The following is a 23,391-nucleotide window of genomic DNA, read 5'->3' on the forward strand; positions in this document are numbered from 1 at the left end:
AGAGATGTGGGCTTCTTCTTTAAAGATTTTATTTATTTACTTATCTGAGAGAGGGAGACAGACCGTCAGCAAGAACGGAACAGAAGCAGGGAAGTGAGAGAGGAAGAAGCAGGCTCCCAGCGGAGGAGCCCGATGAGGGACTCCTTTCCAGAACGCTGGGATCACGCCCTAAGCCGGAGACAGGCGCTCAATGACTGCGCCACCCAGGCGCCCAGGTTGTGGGCTTCTTGATTTTTCAGCCTGCCTTTTGTGTTCTGGGGGAGGGGCCTGCCGCGCCGATACTCAGGCAACCCTATTTGGGTAGAGTCTCCGTGTCCCCTGCGAGGGGGGATGGGGATGGGCACTCTCTGAGCAGGTATTTCCAGGCTTTTGTTCTCTGGCGGCTTTCCCTGGCGGTTTGCTGTGCCTCTTCTGAGAGTCAGAGCAGCAGCGGCCGAATTTCAGCCTCTGCCACAGAACAGAGGGATTGCGGCCCGTTCTCCACATATGTTCTGGCCACTTTAACTCTATTACTGTTGGTGCTGCTCAACCCTGCAGCGTCCCGGGATGTGTGCACCAACCCGGCGTCCCTGCCCTCACTTCCAGGGCCAGCGCGTCTCTGTCCTTTGTGTTTCTAATGCCGCCAGCCACCGGCCGCCCCGCACGCTCCCGGGTCTCCCGGTCTCAGTCTATGCCCGGTGAGCACACCTCGATTCCGGAGTTCGTGAGAAGCCTGGTGGCGCGCGCACCTGGTTCAGAGTCTCAGCCTGCTGTTTCGCGGGTGCCGACCGCGAGTCCGCCCGCTCCCCCGTGCAGGTGGCTGCCGCTTCCCGGCGCCCAAACGCGGCGGCTCCCTCCCCCTTCCGTTTATCTTCCGATATCTGTGCACGGTTTACAGCTCCCCTCATCGTACCTCAATACTCAGTGCTGGAGATGTTCATTTGTAGAGATCCAGATGCATCATCCTGCGTCTCAGGCTGATTCCGTGGTTATTTAGGCTGGTCTGGTACCTATCCAGCTCGACTCAGGGGACCGCTGAAAAAGGGGTCCCCTACTCCTCCGCCATCTTAACTCCTCCCCCCTTCCCTTGTGCTTATTATGTTAAACAGCAGTTACATGCATTAACTCGTTTGAATCTCAATTAACCTTGTAAGGTAGGTAATGTTAGGGAAGTTAAGGAACCTGCCTAAGGTCACAAAATAGAGCAGCTGGGTTTTTATCCCAGGCAGTTTGACTTCAGAGCTGTCATACAACCTCCACACTAAATGAACTCTAAATATATAAGAGAAGCTTGGTATTTAAAGATCGTTCTCCAGTGAATACTTTGAATGGTCATCTCCTAATTTACTGTCTTTTAAGCTCTTGTATAGCTCAAGAGTTTCCATTTGGTGGAATTTTTAAAAATCTGGTTACATTTGTAATCGTTGAAGGAGTATAAATTCTTAATTAACTCAGGTTTAAGATGAAAAAAGATAGCAAAGGATGAAATTTAATCATTTTTGCCTTCCCTCATCTTAGCAGGCTGATTGTTTCCTAAAGTGTTATTCCACTGAATATATGGCTCAAAAATGATGCTATGGAAAAATGGATTCGAAAAATGATGTTTTGGGGCACCTGGGTGCTGCAGTCTGACTCTTGGTTTCAGCTCAGGTTGTGATCTCAGGGTTGTGAGATCAAGCCCTGCTTCAGGCTCTGTGCTCAGCACAGAGTCTGCTTAAGACTCTCTCTCCCTCTGCCCCTCCCGCTCCCACTCTCTCTCTCTCAAATAAATAAATAAGTCTTAAAAAGGGAAAAGAAAAATGTTTTTAAAATATCACTAATTTTGATCTTTCTCTTGTTTTCCACAGTGACTGTTTTGAGCCCAGCAGAAAAAGGTAAGATAGTATTGTAAATTGTATTGGTCAGAATTGTATCCCTCTTTCTGTCTAAAAGCTAATTACATAAAAGCCTTTAAATTGAGCAGCTTTACCAGGAATACTGAATTGAGTGGAAAGTTTAGGATGGCATTTTTCAGGAAGCATACCCGGAGCTTACCCAGAGAGAAAGCAGAACATATTTTCAGTGGCTCCTTTGGCTGTAGGACAGGAATTGGAAGTTACCAGTATTTGTGATAGAGAAAGACATAGGTAACCATGCTGTTGGCCATATTGACCCTAGGCTCTTGCTTCATCATTGTTGTCCTAGGTACCTTGCCTTCCTGGGCAATTCATTCCCTCTTAAAGGTATGGAATAAGGGTCCCACGAGGAAATTTAAAATGATAAGTCCTTCACCATCACAGTTGTAATATATTTACATATTCTTCTCTACTCTTCAACCCCATTGGGCTTATTCTGTAGTTTATACGACCACTGTAAATAGATTGAGGAATTTTCCATTAAAAAATGTGTAAACTGAGCATGAGTCTTAACAAACACTTGACCTCATGTTATTTTTTCAGGCATAACCATAAATATTTATGTAGCCACTTTATATAGCCACTTTTAATTCTAACTTCATGGGATTAACTGTTGTAATTCATTAATTACATAATGTTTATATTATGCATTTTTATTTTTTATTCAGTTTTTTTATTTTAATGTGAGTATACTTAAATAGAGTATTATATTAGTTTCAGGTGTACGATATAATGGTTCACAACACTATACATTACTCAGTGCTCATCATGATAAATGTACTCATAAATTGCCATCACCTAGTTCACCCATCCCTCAAACTAACTGCCTTCTGGTAACCACCAGTCTGTTTTTTGGTTTGTCTCTCCTCATATTTTTTCCTGTGCTTATTTTGTTTCTTGTTTCTTTCTTTTCTCGTTTTGTTTCTTAAATTCCACATGTGAGTGAAATCATATGGTATTTGTCCTTCTCTGAACAACTTACTTCACTTAGCATTATACTCTCTACCTCCATCCATTTTGTTGCAAATATCAAGATTTCATTCTTTCCTGGAGCTGAGTAATGTTTGATTGTATATATTTATCACATCTTCTTCATCCATCAATGCACACTTGGGCTGCTTCCAATTTTGGCTATTATAATTAATGCTGCAATAAACATATGGGTGCATGTATCCCTTTCAATCATTGTTTTTGTATTTTTGAGGTAAGTACCAAGTAATGCAATTACTGCATCACAAAGTAGTTCTATTTTTAAGTTTTTGAGGAACCCCCATAAAATTTTCCACAGTGGCTGCACAAGTTTGCATTCCCACAAACAATGCAAGAGGGTTTCCGTTTCTCTGTATCCTCACCAACACTTGTTGTTTCTTGTGGTTTTGGTTTTAGCCATTCTGCAGGTGTGAGGTGATACCTCATTGTAGTTTTGATTTGTATTTCCCTGATGAGAAGTGATGATGAGCATCTCTTCATGTGTCTTTTGACCATCTGGATGTCTTCTTTGGAGAAATGTCTGTGTATGACTTCTGCCCATTTCTTTTTTTTTTTTTTTTAATGATTTTTTATTATATTATGTTAGTCGCCATACAGTACATCCCCGGTTTCCGATGTAAGGCTCGATGATTCATTAGTTTTGTATAACACCCAGTGCACCATGCAATACGTGCCCTCCTTACTACCCATCACCGGTCTATCCCATTCCCCCACCCCCCCTCCCCTCCGAGGCCCTCAGTTTGTTTCTCATAGTCTATAGTCTCTCATGTTTCATTCCCCCTTCTGATTACCCCCCCTTTCTTTATCCCTTTCTTCCCCTACCGATCATCCTAGTTCTTATGTTCCATAGATGAGAGAAATCATATGATAGTTGTCTTTCTCTGCTTGACTTATTTCACTTAGCATTATCTCCTCCAGTGCCGTCCATGTTGTAGCAAATGTTGAGAACTCGTTCTGATTGCTGAGTAATATTCCATTGTATATATGGACCACAACTTCTTAATCCAGTCATCTGTTGAAGGGCATCTCGGTTCCTTCCACAATTTAGCTATTGTGGACATTGCTGCTATGAACATTGGGGTGCATATGGCCCTTCTCTTTACTACGTCTGTATCTTTGGGGTAAACACCCAGTAGTGCAATGGCTGGATCATAGGGTAGCTCAATTTTTCACTTTTTAAGGGACCTCCACACTGTTTTCCAGAGTGGCTGTACCAACTTGCATTCCCACCAACAATGTAGCAGGGATCCCCTTTCTCCACATCCTCTCCAACAATTGTTGTTTCTTGCCTTGTCTATTTTTGCCATTCTAACTGGCGTAAGGTGGTATCTCAGTGTGGTTTTGATTTGAATTTCCTTGATGGCTAATGATTTTGAACATTTTTTCATGTGTCTGTTAGCCATTTGTATGTCTTCATTGGAAAAGTGTCTGTTCATATCTTCTGCCCATTTTTTGACTTGTTTATTTGTTTCTCGTGCATTGAGTTTGAGAAGTTCTTTGTAGATCTTGGATACCAGTCCTTTATCTGTAGTGTCATTTGCAAATATCTTCTCCCATTCCGTGGGCTGCCTCTTAGTTTTTCTGACTGTTTCCTTGGCTGTGCAGAAACTTTTAATCTTGATGAAGTCCCATAAATTCATTTTATCTTTTGTTTCTCTTGCCTTTGGGGATGTATCATGAAAAAGGTTGCTTTGGCCGATGTCGTAGAGGTTGATGCCTATATTCTCCTCTAGGATTTTGATGGATTCCTGTCTCACATCGAGGTCTTTCATCCATTTGGAGTTTATTTTTGTGTATGGTGTGAGATAGTGGTCAAGTTTCATTCTTTTGCATGTAGCTGTCCAATTTTCCCAGCACCATTTATTGAAGAGACTGTCTTTTTCCCACCGGATGTTTTTTCCTGCTTTATCAAATATTAGTTGCCCAAAGAGCCGAGGGTTCATTTCTGGGCTCTCTATTCTGTTCCATTGGTCTATGTGTCTGTTTTTGTGCCAGTACCATGCTGTCTTTGTGATCACAGCTTTGTAGTACAGCTCGAAATCCGGCATTGTGATGCCCTCAGCTTTGTTTTTCCTTTTCAACAGTTCCTTGGAGATTCAGGGCCTTTTCCGTTTCCATACAAATTTAAGGACTGTTTGTTCCAGTTCTTTGAAAAATGTCCTCGGTATTTTGATCGGGATAGCATTGAAAGTGTAGATTGCTCTGGATAGCATGGACATTTTAACTATGTTAATTCTTCCGATCCATGAGCATGGAATATCTTTCCATCTTTTTATGCCTTCCTCAATGTCTTTCAAGAGTGATTTATAGTTTCTAGAATATAGGTGCTTAACGTCTCTGGTTAAGTTAATTCCAAGGTAACGTATGGTTTTTGGTGCTATTGTAAATGACTTCTGCCCATTTCTTAATTGGGTCATTTGTTTTAGGGGTGTTGAGCTGTATAAGTTTTTTATATGTTTTGAATGCCAGCCCTTTATCTGATATGTCATTTGCAAATATCTTCTCCTTCTGTCAGTTGTCTTTTGGTTTTGTCAACTGTTTCCTTTGCTGTGCAAAAGCTTTTTATCTTGTTGAAGTCCCAGTAGTTCATTTTTGCCTTTGTTTCCTGTGCTTTTGGAGAAGTGTTTAGCAAGAAGTTGCTGCAGCCAAGAGCAAAGAAGTTGCTGTGGCCAAGGTCAAAGAAGTTGCTTCCTGTCTTCTCCTCAAGGATTTTGATGGATTCCTGTCTCACAGTTAGGTCTTTCATCCATTTTGTGTCTATTTTTGTGTATGGTATAAGGAAATGGTCCAGTTTCATCCTTCTGCATGTGGCTGTCCAATTTCCCCAACACTGTTGAAGGGACTGTCTTTTTTCCATTAAATATTCTTTCCTACTTTGTTTAAGATTAGTTGACCATGAGTTGAGGGTCCATTTCTGAAGTCTCTATTCTGTTCCATTGATCTATGTGTCTGTTTTTGTGCCAGTACCATACTATCTTGATGATTACAGCTTTGTAATAGAGCTTAAAGTCTGGAATTGTGATGCCACCAGCTTTGGTTTCCTTTTTCAACATTCCTTTTGCTATTTGGGGTCTTTTCTGGGTACAAATTTTTCTACATACAAATTTTAGGATAGTTTGTTTTAGCTCTGTGAAAAATGCTGGTGGTATTTTGGTAGGGATTGCATTGAATGTGTAAATGGCTTTGGGTACTATAGACATTTTAATAATATTTGTTCTTCTAATCCATGAGCATGGAATATCTTTCCATTTATGTCCTCTTCTTTCATCAGTGTTTTATAGTTTTCAGAGTACAGGTCTTTTACCTCTTTGGTTAGGTTTATTCCTAGTTACCTTCTTATTTTGGTTCCAATTATAAATGGAATTGTTTTCTGAATTTCTCTTTCTGCTGCTTCATTCTTGCTATATAGAAATGCAACAGATTTCTCTATGTTGATTTTGTATCCTGCAACTTTACTGAATTCACATATCAGTTCTAGCAGTTTTTTGGTGGAGTCTTTTGGGTTTTCTATATAGCATTTCATGTCATCTGCAAATAGTGAAAGTTTTACGTCTTCCTTGCCAATTTGGGTGCATTTCTATTCTTTTCATTGTCTGATTGCTATGGCTAGGCCTTCCATTACTATGTTAAATAACAGTGGTGAGAGTGGACATCCTTGTCTTCTTCCTGACCATAGAGAAAAAACTCTCAGTTTTTTCCCATTGAGGATAAGATTAGTTGTGGGTTTTTCACATATGACCTTTATGACATTGAGGGATGTTTTCTCTTAACCTACTTTGCTGAGTGTTTTTATCGTGAATTGATGTTGTACTTTTTCAAATGCATTACCCTGATACCAAAGCCAGATAAGGACTCCACTAAAAAGGAGAACTAAAGGCCAATATTCCTGATGAACATGGATGCAGAATTCCTCAGTAAAATACTACCAAACCAAATCCAACAATATATTTAAAAATCATTCCTCACAGTTAAGTGGGATTTATTCCTTGGTTACAAGTGTGGTTCATCATATGCAAATCAATCAGTGTGATATACCATTAAAACAATAAGAACCATATGATCATCTCAATAGATGCAGATAAAGCATTTGACAAATAAGTATTCATGCTATTAATCATTTAACAGAGAGATTGGCTAGAGAGGCAACAGAGTAGAGTGGTGGGAAGACAGTAAAACATAGTAGTTAAAAGTATGGGTTCTGGAGCTATCCTCACTAAATTTTAGTCCTGGCACCACTACTTCCTAGTAAATTATTCAGCCTTCTTGTGTCTACTTTATTATTTGTGGAACAGAGGTACTAATACTACCTATTTCATGGAGTTACTGTGAAAATTTAATGAGTTAATACATGCAAAGCACTCAGAACATTGGGAAGTAAAGCCATACTATGGCTCAACAAATATTTGCTACTTTATTATAGCCTTAGAGCAAGTATTGAGTTGTCTCATATTCTCATGTATGGTTCCTTAGGTCAGAGATCACTTTATGTATATATGTATATAACGTAATTTTCCACAATACACTTTCAAGACAAGTTGGGCTGGGGCTTTACTTATGCTCTAATGTAATAAGAATAATTACAATAATGTTATTATTGGAAACTATCATTTATTGTGCTAGATACCCTGCTAAGTATTATATGTATGTTAAGTCCTTCAGTATTTACAGAAATACAGTGATATGGACACTCTTGTGTCCATTTTATTGTGAAGGAAACTGAAATTTAGAAAGGTTAACTAAATTATCCCAGGTCATCTAGCTAGTAAGTGGAAGAATTCAAACCCATAACTCTCTGACTTCAAAGTTTGTACTCTTAAGTAAACCTGCACTTGTCTTTTACTTTTCAATCTACAGCTCCCTTATTTGCTTAGTTGAGCTCCTTAATGAGAAACTTGATGCTCCATTCCTGTTTTATCTAGTGTCCAAAGTTCTATATCTTCATTTTGTGTATATTATCAGTGAACTCAATCGAACCAGTGTGGAGTGTCATTTGTAAGCTCAACTCGGTTCAGAGCCTTCCTAGTAGCATCAGTCCAGTTACCAGGATTTGAACTCTTTAGATTATGTTACCACAGTGTATGATTTCTTTTTCTTTTATCAACTATTTGACCAATCCCAGCTCGTCCCTCCTCTCTGGTAACCATCAGTTTGTTCTCTATAGTTAAGACACTGTTTCTTGGTTTATCTCTCTTTCTTCTTTTTGAATATTCTTTTCTGCTTTGTTAAAGATTAATTGACCATATAATTGTGGGTTTAATTCTGGGCTTTCTATTCTGTTTTATTGATCTATGTGTATTTTTGTGCCAGTACCATACTGATTACTACAGCTTTATAATAGAACTTGAAGTCTGGAATTGTGATACCTACAGTTTTGTTTTTCAAGATTATTTTGTCTATTCGGAGTCTTTTGTGGTCATAATGTATGATAATTTGTTTGTTTCAAGTTTTTATTTAAATTCCAGTTAGTTAACATACAGTGTAATATTAGTTTCAGATGTAGAATTTAGTGATTCTTCACTTACATACAACACCCAGTGCTCATCGCAAGTGCCCTCCTTAATACCCATCACCTGTTTAACCCATCCCCCTGCCCACCTCCCCTCTGGCAACCCTCAGTTTGTTCTCTATAGTTAAGAGTCTGTTTTATTCTTTGCCTCTCTCTTTTTTCCCAATGCTCATCAGTTTTATTTCTTAAATCCCACATATGAGTGAAATCATATGGTATTTGTCTTTCTCTGACTGACTTATTTTGCTTAGCATAATGCACTTTACTCTGTCCACGTCATTGCAAATGGCAAGATTTCATTCTTTTTGATGGCTGAGTAATATTCCATTGTAGATAAATACCACAACTTCTTTATCCATTTGGACCACTTTCTTACACCACACAAAAATAAATTCAAAATGGGTGAAAGACCTAAGTGTGACACAGGAAACCATCAAAATCCTAGAGAACACAGGCAACAACCTTTTTGACATTGACCATAGAATCTTCTTCCCAGATACACCTCCAGAGGCAAGGGAAACAAAAGCAAAAATGAACTATTGGAACTTCATCAAGATAAAAAGCTTCTGCACAGTGAAGAAATAATCAACAAAACTAAAAGGCAACCTTTGGAATGGGAGAAGATATTTGCAAATGATATACCTGATAAAGGGTTAGTTTCCAAAATCTATAAAGAACTTATCAAACTCAACACCCAAAGAACAAATAATCCATTCAAGAAATGGGCAGAAGGGGGCGCCTGGGTGGCACAGCGGTTAAGCGTCTGCCTTCGGCTCAGGGCGTGATCCCGGCATTATGGGATCGAGCCCCACATCAGGCTCCTCTGCAATGAGCCTGCTTCTTCCTCTCCCACTCCCCCGGCTTGTGTTCCCTCTCTCGCTGGCTGTCTCTATCTCTGTCGAATAAATAAAAAATAAAATCTTTAAAAAAAAAAAAGAAAGAAAGAAATGGGCAGAAGACATGAACAGACATTTTTCCAAAGAAAATAATACAGATGGCCAACAGATACATGAAAAGTTGCTCAACATCACTCATCATCAGGGAAATACAATGTATGATTTTTAAGCTCCTTCCTGACACTAGAATTCTGATTCCAACTACTTTTATCCTGATAGCTCTCAAATTTATCAATATAATGAAGAATAAGATTAGATTTTGCTTCTTTATTCTGCAGTGGAGCATAATGGGACAAAAAACAGGATTTAGGGACAGAAGATCTGAGTTGGACTTACAGCTCTATCATTTACTAGCTCTATGATTTTTAGTAAGTAACTCAACTTCTCTCAACCTCAATTTCTATAAAAGGAGGTGAGTTTAGTAACATGTTACAGATTTATTGTAAGCTAGCAAGCATGAAATTATATGGGAGCAAAAGTATACAACAGTAAACTGCTTTGTAAATGTTAAGTATGAACAGTCTCAGCTATAACATTTTTTTGTGTCAGGGTTCTCAAAGACAGTGGGATAAATAAGCTGAAATTAGATTTGATTGTAATGAGAAGATTGAAAGTTAGACTTGTAAAGAACTTCTAAAGACTAGAGTTGATTACTAAGAGATGCCATGAAATTTATTTTTCAGAAAGTATTAGACACCCAAGTATCTGGCATGAATTGGTAAGCCTTGCCTAGAACCTGACCAATAGGCCAAATGAATATATGTTGTCCCTTCTAACCCGATGAATTTGTGTCTTGTTTCAATTCACACTGCACTATTAATGTAGAATACAGTATAGCATATGACTGCCAGTAGAAACATTATTTGGCATTGGCAAAGAAAATATTACTTCCAAATAAATGAAGACCTCAAATCACATAACCTTTTATTTAGTCTCCACAGCTTAGGAAAACCATAATCGAACATACTGTACTGCAGAAGTTTTTCTATTTCTTGTCTGCTTAATGGTTCTTTTACTGGGTTGAAGAGCTCCCTCCAGGGGCTCCTGGTTGGCTCAGTCATTAAGCATCTGCCTTCAGCTCAGGGCGTGATCCTGGCATTCTGGGATCGAGCCCCACATCAGGCTCCTTCACTGGGAGACTGCTTCTTCCTCTCCCACTCCCCCTGCTTGTGTTCCCTCTCTCACTGGCTGTCTCTCTGTCAAATAAATAAATAAAATCTAAAAAAAAAAAAACTCCCTCCAAATTTATAACCACCCAAAACCAATAGTTACTTTATTTAAAAATATGGTCCTTTGCAATAAAGATATGTACACATGTACACACACACATACACACACACACACACACACAGTGGAATATTAGTCATCAAAAAGAATGAAATCTTGCCATTTGCAATGACGTGGATGGAACTAGAAGGTATTATGCTAAGTGAAATAATTCATTCAGAGAAAGACAAATACCATATGATTTCACTCATATGTGGAATTTAAGACACAAAACAGATGAACATGGGGAAGGGAAAGAAAAATAAAATAAGATGAAAACTGAGGGGAAGGCAAAACAAAAGAGATGCTGAACTCTAGGAAACAAACTGAGGGTTGCTACAGGGAAGGTGGGTGGGGGAAGGGATAATTGGGTGATGGGCATTAAGGAGGGCACTTGGTGTAACGAGCACTGGGTGTTATATGCAATGACAAATCACTGAATTGCACCTCTGAAACTAATAATTTATTTGAGAGAGAGAGCATGAGTGGGGGGAGGGGCAGAGCAAGACGGAGAGGGAAACGCAGACTTCCCACTGAGCAGGAAGCCCAATGCCAGGCTCAATCCCAGGACTGGACTTGATCCTAGGAACCTGAGATCATGACCTGAGCTGAAATCAGACACTTAACTGACTGAGCCACCCAGGTGCCACAATATAATATTCTTTTAGAAGTGGGTTAGCTTCTAAAGAGAGCTTCATTTGGTTCCCCAAATCCAAATTATATAGTAATTTACAGTAATAAGTATAAAACAGTCTATTATTAAGAACACCGAGATAGGTGCTCAAAACCTAACTGAAGATTTCCTATGCAGTATGAACGTGAGTATAATAGATCATACTGTAGCCCAAACTTTTTCCTTCCAATGTCCTTTCAACTTTCTGATGTCTCGTATATGACCAATATATCAAGACTAATGTAGTCAAGAAGTGGACACAAAGCAAATACTTCCATGCTCTGAGTTTTCAAATGGAAACCTCAATAAGTTCTTTTATTAACTTGCTAGGGCTGCAATAACAAAGTACCACAGGCCGAATGACTTAAACAACAGAAATTTACTTTCTCACAGTTTTTGAGGCTAGAAGTCAAACATCAAGGTTACTAGCAGGGTTGATTTTTTCTGAGGCGTTTCTTCTTGGTTTGTAGATAGCCATCTTCCCTGTGTCCTCACATGGTCTTCACTCTGTGTTTGTGTCCTAGTATCTTCTTTTTACAAGGACACCAGTCATAATGATTAGGGCTCACCCTAGGGACCTCATTTTAAATTAATCACCTCTTTAAAAAACCCTATCTCCAAATAAAGTCACAGTCTGAGGTACTGGGGGTTAGGAGTTCAACATATAAATGTTGGGGGAACACAATTCAGCCCACAGAAGTTCAAGTATTTAGGAATGACACCTATTTCTAAAAAGGTAAATAGCTATAATTATTTTTAACTTTAAAAGGGAAACCAGAGAATTTAGTATGAAACTAGTAAGCAAATGAATTCTCAAAGTATGAGTGAAAGTTTTACTTAAAATGATTAATGACCCTTTTTGAAGATAAGCAACAATGGTCAATATGTTACTCTTGATTATATGTGGATTTTCTGACATATTGTGCCTGATTGTGCCTAAATTCATTCCCTATCCTCACCTATTCTTGAACCCTATTAAATTTCTAATATCCAGTGCATCCCAGATCCTTATATCAAGATCTTCAAAATACAGATACTATGATGCTGAATAAGATCCTTTATGCAAAACAGTCTTATGAAAGCAAAATTATTATTATTATGGACTTTTTTCTAATAATCTATGGGAAAAGATATGTACTTATGTCTTAAAAAAGAATTTGTGAATCCTGTATAATCAAGGATTATATAATATATAATATTCTGGACTGTGGTTCAGATGTGTGTGTGTGTGTCTGTTGTAAGTAGAACAACTGAGATCGTGTGTGTGTGTGTGTGTGTGTGTGTGTGTGTCTATACATATACATAATATATAATAAACCCTTAGCCAGACTTACCAAGAAAAAGAGAAAGGACCCAAATAATGAAAATCAGAAGTGAAAGAGAAAAAGTAACACCTGACACCACATAAATACAACGGATTACAAGAGAATACTATGAAAAATTGTATGCCAATAAATTGGACAATCTGGAAGAAATGAATAAACTAAAACATACAGTCTTTCAAAACTGAATTAGAAACAGAAATTCTCAACAGATCAATTACTAGTAACAAAATTTAATTGGTAATCAAAAAACTACCAAAAATTAAAAATACAGGATCAGATGGATTCACAAGTGAATTCTACCAAACATTTGAAGAAGAACTAATATTTATGTTCCTCAAACTTTTCCAAAAAAATAGAAGAGGAAGGAAAGCATTCATATATACTCTATGATATCAGCATTACCCTGATACCAAAACCAGACAAAGATACCACAAATACAGAATTGCAGGCCAATATCCCTAATAAACATAGATGCAAAATCCTCAACAAAATATTTTCAAACTGCATTCAACAATACATTGACCAAAAAAATACAGTAACAGATCATTCACCATAGTCAAGTGGAATTTATTCTGGGGGTGTAAGAATGGTTCAGTATTTGCAAATCAATCAATGTGATGCATTACATCAACAAAACAAAGGACACAAATCATATGATAATCTCAATAGATGCAGAAAATGCATTTGACAAAATTCAACGTCGTTCAGGATAAAAAGTCTCAATAAAGTGGATTTAGAGGGAACATACCTTAACATAGTAAAGGTATATATATGAAATATATATACGAAATACCCTCAGCTAACATCTTACTCAATGGTGAAAAATTGAGGGCTTTTTCTCTAAAATCAGGAACATGACAAAGATGTCCACTCTTGCCACTTGTATTCAACATAGTACTGGAAGTCCTAGCCACAGCAATCTGGCAAGAAATAGAAATAAGATGCATCCATATTGGTAAAGGAGAAGTTAAACTGGCACTATTTGCAGATGACATGATACAATATATAGAAAACCCTGAAGACTCCACCAAAAACTACCAGAAATTGGAGTGCCTGGGTGGCTCAGATAGTTAAACGTCTGCCTTCAGCTCAGGTCATGATCCCAGGGTCCTGGGATCAGGTCCCACGTTGGGCTCCCTGCTCAGCAAGGAGTCTGCTTCTCCCTCTCCCTTTGCTACTCCCTCTGCTTGTGGTCTCTCTCTGTCAAATAAATGGATCAAATCTTTAAAAAATACCAGAAATAATAAATGAGCTCAGTAAAGTTGCAGAACACAAAATTAATACCAAGAAATTGATAGCATTTCTATGCACTAATAACGAAGTAGCAGAGAAATAAAGAAAATAATTCCATTTACAATTGCACCAAGAAAAAATTACCAATAAAAAAACTTAACCAAGGAGATAAAAGACCTGTATTCTGGAAACTATAAAACATTGATGAAAGAAATTGATACAAAAACTTGTATCATCAAAAAAGATGATACAAACAACTGGAAAAATATTTCATGCTCATGGATTGGAAGAATTAATATTGCAAAAATATCTATACTACCTGAAGGAATTTACAGATTCAATGTTATTTTTATCAAAATACCAATAGCATTTTTCACAGAACTAGAACAATAATCCTAAAATTTGTGTGGAACCACAAAAGACCCCCAAATATCAAAAAGCATCTTGAGAAAGAAGAACAAAGCTGGAAGTATCACAATTCCAGATTTCAGGTACTCCAGTATTTAAGAATACTACACAGCTATAGTAATCAAAGCAGTATGGTACTGGCACAAAAATAGACACATAGATCAATGGAACTGAAGAGACCCCAGAAACAAACGCACAATTATATGGCCAATTAATCTATGATGAAGGCAAGAATATACAATGAGGAAAAGATAGTCTCTTTATTAAATGGTGCTTGGAAAACTGGAGCTATGTGCAAAAGAGTGAAACTGGATTACTTTTTTACACCATAAACAAAAATAAACTCAAATTGAATTAAAGACCTAACTGTGAGACCTGAAACCGTAAAATTCCTAGAAGAAAACACAGGCAGTAATTTCTCTGGCATCAATCATGGCAACGTGTTTATAGGCAAGGGAAACAAAAGCAAAAATATCTATTGGGACCACATCAAATAAAAAAAACTTTTGCGCAGTGAAGGAAACCATCAACAAAACAAAAAGGCGACCTACTAAATGGGAGAAGGTATTTTCTTTTTCTTTTTTTAAGATTTTATTTATTTATTTATTTGACAGAGAGAGAGAGAGCCAGAGAGAGAGGGAACACAAGCAGGGGGAGTGTGAGAGGAAGAAGCAGACTCCCAGCAGAGGAGTCTGATGTGGGGCTCGATCCCAGAACGCCGGGATCACGCCCTGAGCCGAAGGCAGACGCTTAACGACTGAGCCACCCAGGTGCCCCGGGAGAAGGTATTTTCAAATGATATATATGATAAAGGGTTAATATCCAAAATATATAAAGAGCTTAAACATCTCAACACGAGAAAATTTTTTGAAAAGACAATCCAATTTAAAAATGGGCAGAAGACCTGAATAGACATTTTTCCAAAGAAAACATACAAATGACCCACAGACATATGAAAAGATGCTCGAAATGCAAATCAAAACTGCAAGATATCACCTGACATCTGTCAGAATGGCTAAAATCAAAATCACAAGAAATAACAAGTGTTGGTGAGGATATGGATAAAAAAGAACACTCATGAACTTTTGGTGGGAATGTAAATTGTTATAGCCACTGTGGAAAACAGTATGCAGTTAAAAAAAAAAAGAAATACCATGTGATCCAGTAATTTCACTAATTGGTATTTACCCAAAGACAATGAAAACACTAATTTGAAAAGCTATATGAACCCCTATGTTTATTGCAGGTTTATTTATATTAAACAAGATATGGAAGCAATCTAAGTGTCTGTCAATTTACAAATGGATAACAAAAAATAGTGTATATGTATGCAATGGAAAGTTATGCAGCCATGAAGTAAAGAATGAGATCTTGCTATTTGCAACCACATGAATGGACCCACAGAGTATTATGGTAAGTGAAATAAGTCAGACTGTGAAAGACAAATACCATATGATTTCACTCATATGTGGAATCTAAATAACAAATCAAATGAATAAACAAAAGAAGGAGAATCAGACATATAAATACAGAGAACAAAATGAAGGTTGCCAGAGGGAAGGGAGTTCAGGAATGGGCAAAACCGGTGAAGGGGAATGGGAGATACAGGCTTTCAGTTATGGAATGAATAAGTCACAGGGATAAAAGGTATAGCATAGGGAATATAGTAAATGATATTGTAATAGCATTGTATGGGGACAGATGGTAGCTACGCTTTTGATGAGCGTAGCATGATGTATAGAGAAGTTGAATCACTATGTTGTATACCTGAAACTAATCTAATGTGTGTCAACTATACTCAAATGAAAGAAATTAATTAAAAAATAAAAATCCAGTGGTGTCTATTGTATACTTGGTAAAAATTTTAAAAAGTAATTTTGCTCCTTTACATTTTGACAAGTCTCTTTTGATATAGCTACATAAAAGTACCTTTCAAAGCTATTACTCCCCTGCTTTTATCCCTCCCCAGTGGCCTGAGCTAGAACTTACGTGCTCCTGTGTACTTCCCAATATGACTCCTGCAACCCTTTCTTGTATCAGTTTACTCCTTGGTGGGGGCATATATATAGAGCCAAAACGATGAGATCTATATCTGTGAGGAAAGATCAGTCAGAGTGCAGCCAATACTATGTTTCAGAGTCATGATTTTGCTTCCTACCCTAGCTGCATATCACTTGGCACTGCTTTCTATCCTACAGACTAGAATTCCCAACACATTTAAATATGGCTATGAGAAAAATGAAAATGTTAGGCTGGGAAGGCAGAATAAATAGCTACCTATTATGCTAGTTGTTAGAAAATCTAAAATGAAAAGACATCAAAGGAAAAGGCCCATTTTTATTTGTTTGTTTAGAAGTTGTAAGAGTCAATATTTTTATTATTACCATTAACAGATGAAGGGACTGGAGACTAAAAGATAACTAAGGTTAGAGAATCATAATACATTCTGTTTCAGAGGTGCCTCAGTTGGTTAAGCATCTGACTCTTTTTTTTTTAAGATTTTTGATTTATTTATTTGACAGAGATAGATAGCCAGCGAGAGAGGGAACACAAGCAGGGGGAGTGGGAGAGGAAGAAGCAGGCTTCCAGCGGAGGAGCCTGATGTGGGACTCGATCCCAGAACACCGGGATCACGCCCTGAGCCGAAGGCAGACGCCTAACAACTGCGCTACCCAGGCGCCCCAAGCATCTGACTCTTGATTTCAGTTCAGGTCATGATCTCAGGGTTGTGGGATTGAACCCAGTGTTGGGCTTCATGCTCAGTGTGCATACTGCTTGAGATCCTCCCTTTCCCTCTGCCCTCCTCACCCCGACCAGCTCACGCTCTCTCTCTCTCTAAAATAAATAAAATCTTTTAAAAAAAATTCAAATCCACTTATTATGTGCCAGCTACTGCTCTAATATACCTTAGGTGTATTGATTCATTTAATTTTCATTACAGCCCTATGAAGTATTATCATATGCTCATTTATGGATGAAAAAACTGAGTATAGACTGTATTAGTTTTCTAGGGCTGTCATAACAAATTATGACAAACATGGTGGCATAAAACAAATAAAATTTATTCTCAAATGATTGTAGAGGGCAGAAGTGTGAAATTATGATACCTAGGGGCCATGCTCCCTTCAGAGGCTTAAGGGAAGATACCAAAGCATACCTCTTCCAGCTTCCAATGACTGCCTTTATCCCTTGGCTTGTTAGCTGCATCACATCACCCCAGACAAGACTCATTTTTAGATCTCTTTGGAGTTCTTTTGTCACGCTTATTTTTTTTTAAGATTTTATTTATTTATTTGACACAGAGAGAGACAGCCAGCGAGAGGGGGAGCACAAGCAGGGGGAGTGGGAGTGGAAGAAGCAGGTTCCCAGCTGAGGAGCCTGATGTGGGGCTCGATCCCAGGACTCTGGGATCACGCCCCAAGCCGAAGGCAGACGCTAAATGACTGAGCCACCCAGGTGCCCCTTGTCACGCTTATTGAGATATAATTTACATACAATAAGAATCACTCTTTATAAATATACGGGTTGATGAGTTTTGACAAATGTATACAGTGATGTAAATATCACCAACCATCAAGATAAAGAATATTTACATTATCCTCAAAATATCCGTCTTCCCTATTTACAAGCTGTCTTCTCACTTTTCACCTTGGTAACCAGTTATCTGTTTTCTCTTCATACAGTTTTACCTTCCTCAGAATGTCTTATAAATTGAATCGTAACGCTTTGTATCTGGCTTCTTTCACTTAGTAATATGTATTTAAGATTCATCCATTTCAGTGTATATATGAATAGTTTATTTTTACTGCTGAGTAGTATTCTATATTATAGATGTACCCCAATTTGCTTATTTATTCACAAATAAATGAGCATTTGGGTTGTTTCCAGTTTGGGGCTATTATGAATCAAACTAAGAATATCCATGTACAGGCCTTCACAGAAATGTATGTTTTTATTTCTCTTGGGTAAATACGTGGGAGTGGATTGCTGGGCTGTATGGTAATTGTATGTTTAACTTTATAAGAAACTGCTAAACTGTTTTGCAAAGCGGTTCTACCATTTTGCATCCCCATCAGTGATCCAGGAGAGTTCCAGTCACTCTACATTCTCACCATCACTTGGTGTTGTCAGGGATTTTAAACCATTTTATTGTGTATGATGTGGTATCTCCTTGTGGTTTTACTTTGCACTTATATAATGATTAATAATAAGCATCTTTTCATGTGCTTGTTTGACATCTATCTTCTTTTATGAAGTGTCTTGGTCTACCTATTTTTTATTGAGTCTTTTGTCTCATTATTGAGTTGTAAGAGATCATTAAATGTCTAGATACAAGTCTATTTGTCTTTAAGCAAATATGATTCCTTTCCAGGGAGCAAAATTAGGATCAATGGGAGAGAATTACCAGGAGGCATATTTCTGCTTAATATGAAGAAGATATGTCTAACAATCAGAATTATCTGACAATAGAATGGGCTGCCCCAAGAGTTAAATTTCCCATTACTTCAGGTATTCAAACAAAAACTGGATGAACAATTATTAACAATAGTGCAAAGCAGATTTATACATTTATACATCATGATGACTGTTGATCCAAATGCCATCGAAGGACTTTTACAAATCTAAAACTTAATATTAAAATAAATCAAGCCAACATCATATTAATGAGGTAGAGAATTTCTTGGTTGCGTCAAAAAAAATGAAATACATTCTGAGGGAACCAAGCTGGGATTGTGATAACCCCAGCCACTTTCCCAGTCAGTGAAAAATCCCTAGCTACTATGTAGAAAGTAGAGATTCTCTGTTCTGCTTTGGTGTCCACCGTGAGTATCCCTGACAACATGGGTGCATTGGGCTATACTTAATCCAAATGATACATACAGAATGGTGGCATCTCAACTATACATTTTTTTTCAGATTTTATTTATTTATTTGACAGAGGTAGAGACAGCCAGTGAGAGAGGGAACACAAGCAGGGGGAGTGGGAGAGGAAGAAGCAGGCTCCTAGCAGAGGAGCCTGATGTGGGGCTCGATCCCATAATGCCGGGATCACGCCCTGAGCCGAAGGCAGACACTTAACCGCTGTGCCACCCAGGCGCCCCTCAACTATACATTTTAAACCAGGAAAGTAGCCAAAGTTTATTCCCTAAGTGATGCTGCCCTGTGTACTTATTTATTTCCACAGTCAATGAATCAATGAAATGTTAAGTAAACATTTTCAAAAAGAACACCGGAAACAAACCACTTTCCTCTTTTTGAACAAAGCCATAGTGTGTCTACCCCTGAAGTCCATGTAGTTTTTACCACCATATCTCAGAAAACAAATCGCTAAGACTTAAGAGGAAGGAAAGGAGAGGAAGAAAACTGATGTCAATTAAGTCCTAAGAGTATGTGAGATACTTTTACATTTAAGTCAATTAGTTCTCACAACTTTGTCAAGCAAACTGATAAGGTTGTTTTTGTTGTGTATGTATACATACATCATGAGATCAGCAAAGTTAACCAGATACTCAAGGACACATAGTTATTAAGTGGCAGATCTGGAGTTCAAACCCAAATCATCTGAATCCAAATCCATTGTATTTTGCATGGCATTTCAATGCTCAAAACAGACCCAAAAGAAAGGCCTCTTCAGCATGGAAAAACAGAGGGGCTATAATCCAAGTTTATAAACACATGTAGGCTATATATTTTGTTAGCGTTGTGTTGTTTACCAAATTCCAATATTCTGGGACTAGAAATCTCTTTGAAGCTGAAAAAATACTGAGATAGACAACTAAAATGAAGTCCTGCTTTGCACAGAGGCTGGCAAACTTATAAGACTCATTACCTCCCAGAATTGGTATAGACTGAAGATATAACCAGCGTCATAAAAGGTTTATATAGATTGATAGGTGGCAGATGCCTAATGGATAATTAAGGGAATATAGGATATTTAAGAGACAACCCTAACTTTTGAAATTGATATCAATAAGGAAAATCATGCTCTTTTAAAATGTGATGCCATATGTTGGCACTAGAATTTGATACTACCATCAGAGAGACTCCTAAGGAGTAGCTGGCTAAACCTTGAAAACAACTCTTGGGGCGCCCAGGTGGCTCAGTCAGTTGAGTGTCCGGCTCTTGGTTTTGGCTTGGGTCAGGGTCTCGGGGTTGTGGGATCGAACCCGGTGGCTGCGCTCAGCACTGAATCTGCTTGGGATTCTTTCTTTCCTCTCCCTCTGCCCCTCTCCCTGCTCATGCTCGCTCTCCCTCTTCCTCTCACTCTCTACCCCTCTCTCTCTCTCTCTCTCAAATAAATAAATAAAATATTTAAAAAAGGAAAACAACTCAAGAAAATCTCATATTCTCCTGGGGCAAGGGGTAGCTAAATAATGGAACAACTCTTGGACAATTCCTGTGTTCTCATGAATTATCCTTAGCTCTTTGGCTACAATCTGTGGGCCTCTAACCCCATTCTCTCCAAATACTCCTTCAAATAGCTGAGAGAGAATGTTCAGCTCTTTGCTCAAGTTTTTGAGGCAGTGAAAGTAAATTAAGGCAGTGAACTCAAACATTAGAATCAAAACCTCATTGATAGGCGTCTCCCACTAAAGAGAGAGAGGTGACTCTCTCGCTGACAAATTTCCCCCTGATAATGATCTGGGAATTTCGATCTTGGGCCAAAATGGAGCTTTTAGTGAGGATTCTTTCAATTGCTAAAGCTACAGCTGATGTTTCTATTTGAATGGCGGTATGTAGTTGAAAGGTACACCCTTCTCCCCATTACCCAACTCTACCAACTCAAATGCTTTTAGTCATCTATTGATATAAAAGATATTATAGAATATAGTATATTTTTAAATGAAGCATAGTTTTCAATAACAGCTTTTAAAGAAAAGAGGTATGTTGAATAATGGCCACAATAACAGCCTTCGTATTTACTTGTCTAAATATATATAGTAAAATTTCATTATATTCCTCTTTTCCCCATTTTGGTGCTCATTTTGCTGCATTTAGAGCAGCTTATGTGCTGCATTCATTCTTATTCACACAAAAAAGTGTATGCATATGCATACACACACACACACACACACACACACACACATATACACACACACAAAATCACTTTTTCCATTAGTCCCTGGGAGCAACAGATAGAAAGGCAACCTGCTGGCAAAAGATGTCGCTAATAACAACTTTATGCTACTTCCACCATGTGGTTTCAGATTCCATAATTTTTATCAAGGTGTTTATGAATTATTATTTCAGGAGAAAAGTTCAAGTAGCTTTCTCATTTCAGAAGCTATTTCCATAATGGGATATTCACAGTGCAACACAGTGACTAAATTCAGAAAAACCGTATGCCGAAGGATTTTTCTTTGGCAGTTGGTCATGTTCCTTATGGCTGATTTTTTCTTCTGTAAACCTTTGCACATGTGGAAGGGAAAAAAAAAAACACTTGAAAAGTTTTTGGCTTTCATGTAGTAATCACAGTTCCAGCAGCTTCCAATGCGCCATGCTGTGATCACTACCAGATAAGCAAAAGACTCTACTGTGCCTGTTTGCTTTAAAAAGATGTTTTCATGTTTCATTCCAATGTCCATGAGTAGTGGCAGTTCGGGAATACTGTTCACAAGCTCTTTGATTTTTCTAGTGATCTGGAATCTCACTAGAGCATCACACTTAAAAAACTCATTGCCCCTACAGTTTATAAGAATAATTATAGGTACAAAATAATTAATTATAAAGAAATATGTTTCTTATTTTTTTAAAAAAAAATTTATTTGGTGAGTGAGAGAGAGCAAGCACAAGAGGGGGGAGAGGCAGAGGGAGAAGCAGACTCTCTGCTGAGCAGAGAGGCCAATGCGGGACTCAATCCTAGGACCCCAGCGTCATGACCTGAGCTGAAGGCAGATGCTTAACCGACTGAGCCACCCGGGCGTGCCTATGTTTCCCATCTTTTAAGGCAGAAAAAGAATAAATTTCCACACGTTTGGAATCATACCTTAGGAACATCAAATAAATAGGGAGAAACATAAAATTGAGAATCATGGGTCCCACCCATAATATGATAATACTCACTGCAGGATGAAATGTGGCAGAGATGTGGAAATTGCCTGCCAGGGATGTTGGAGAGGAGCTTCCCCCTTTGGATTGTGGGCTGAACAACGAAATGACGCCTAAAGTCCTGTTTACTGTGGTTCATCTGCCTGAGAATCACTTGGGGGAGTTGCTAGATTCTCGGACTCCATCTCAGGCTACTGATTCAGAATCTTTGGTGCAGAGCTTGGGGATCTGCATTCTAATAGCCTCCCAAGGTGATTTTAATGCACACTGAAATTTGGGAACCTGCTCCAAGGAAAAGTGCTTTGGCCTGGGAATGAGGAAGCCTGGATTCTGGTTCCATTGCTTCCATAACTTTGCTAGGTAACCCTAATCAAGTCACATACTCAATTATTTCTCTATAAAATGAGGAGGTTAAACTAGATAATCTCTATGTTCTCTGCGATTTTTTTCTTTTAAAATTGAAGTACAATTAACATAAATGTTATGTTAGTTTCAGGTGTATGTTCTCTAAGATTCTTATAAAATCTATAGTATAGTCCATAATCTACCAATCCAGTAATCGACTTTGACTTAGTCATTTAACCTCATGATCCCTCATTTTCTACCCATCTATAAAAAAAAGTACTCAGAACTTCTGTGAAACATTGGAATACAGGAATGGGAGTCAGCTGTTTTAAATTTTATGATTAAACCAGTCATTAATTTGTAGTATTAGCTGGAACAATTTAAAATCCCACACTTCCCATCTCAATCATTGGAAGAGAAATAAATACCCTTAAAACACTACCAGGTATAAAAGTTTAGTTTGCAACATTCGGGGGAACCAAATCGCAGAAATTTATTACCTTTGAAGAGCACAATAAAGTTATTTTCTCCTAATTTCTTTGCAACCAAAATTTCCATAATCCCATTCCATACTGAAAGACAGGAGTTAGACATGGAATCTAATTTACACATGGAATCTTTCCTGTGTGAATTTCATAAAATCAAAGAAACAAAACCATAGCAAGAGATAACACAAAGAAACAACTTTATTTTTTTATTTTTATTTAAAATCAATTAGTTAACATATAGTGTTTTTGAGGAATAAATGAGATAATACATGTAACATGTTTAATAAATTCATAATAAATTCTCAGCAAAAAAGATAACACAATCAATTTTTTTAATT

The 23,391-nt window shown here is 37.9% G+C and overlaps 1 protein-coding gene across 1 annotated transcript in view; it reads left to right on the plus strand.

The window, feature by feature from the left end:
• The window catches only part of ZDHHC15 (zDHHC palmitoyltransferase 15), a 169,195-nt gene that overhangs the window by 40,670 nt on the left and 105,134 nt on the right, over positions 1–23,391 (plus strand). Inside the window, exon 2 of the mRNA XM_087860139.1 lies at positions 1,827–1,853. Within this exon, the coding sequence (XP_087716265.1) occupies positions 1,827–1,853 (27 nt within the window). The remainder of the gene's footprint in view (positions 1–1,826; positions 1,854–23,391) is intronic.

The sequence above is a fragment of the Ursus americanus genome, chromosome X, assembly GCF_024610735.1.
Source record: "Ursus americanus isolate L20-20 chromosome X, mUrsAme1.1.p, whole genome shotgun sequence".
NCBI classification, from domain to species: Eukaryota; Metazoa; Chordata; class Mammalia; order Carnivora; family Ursidae; genus Ursus; species Ursus americanus.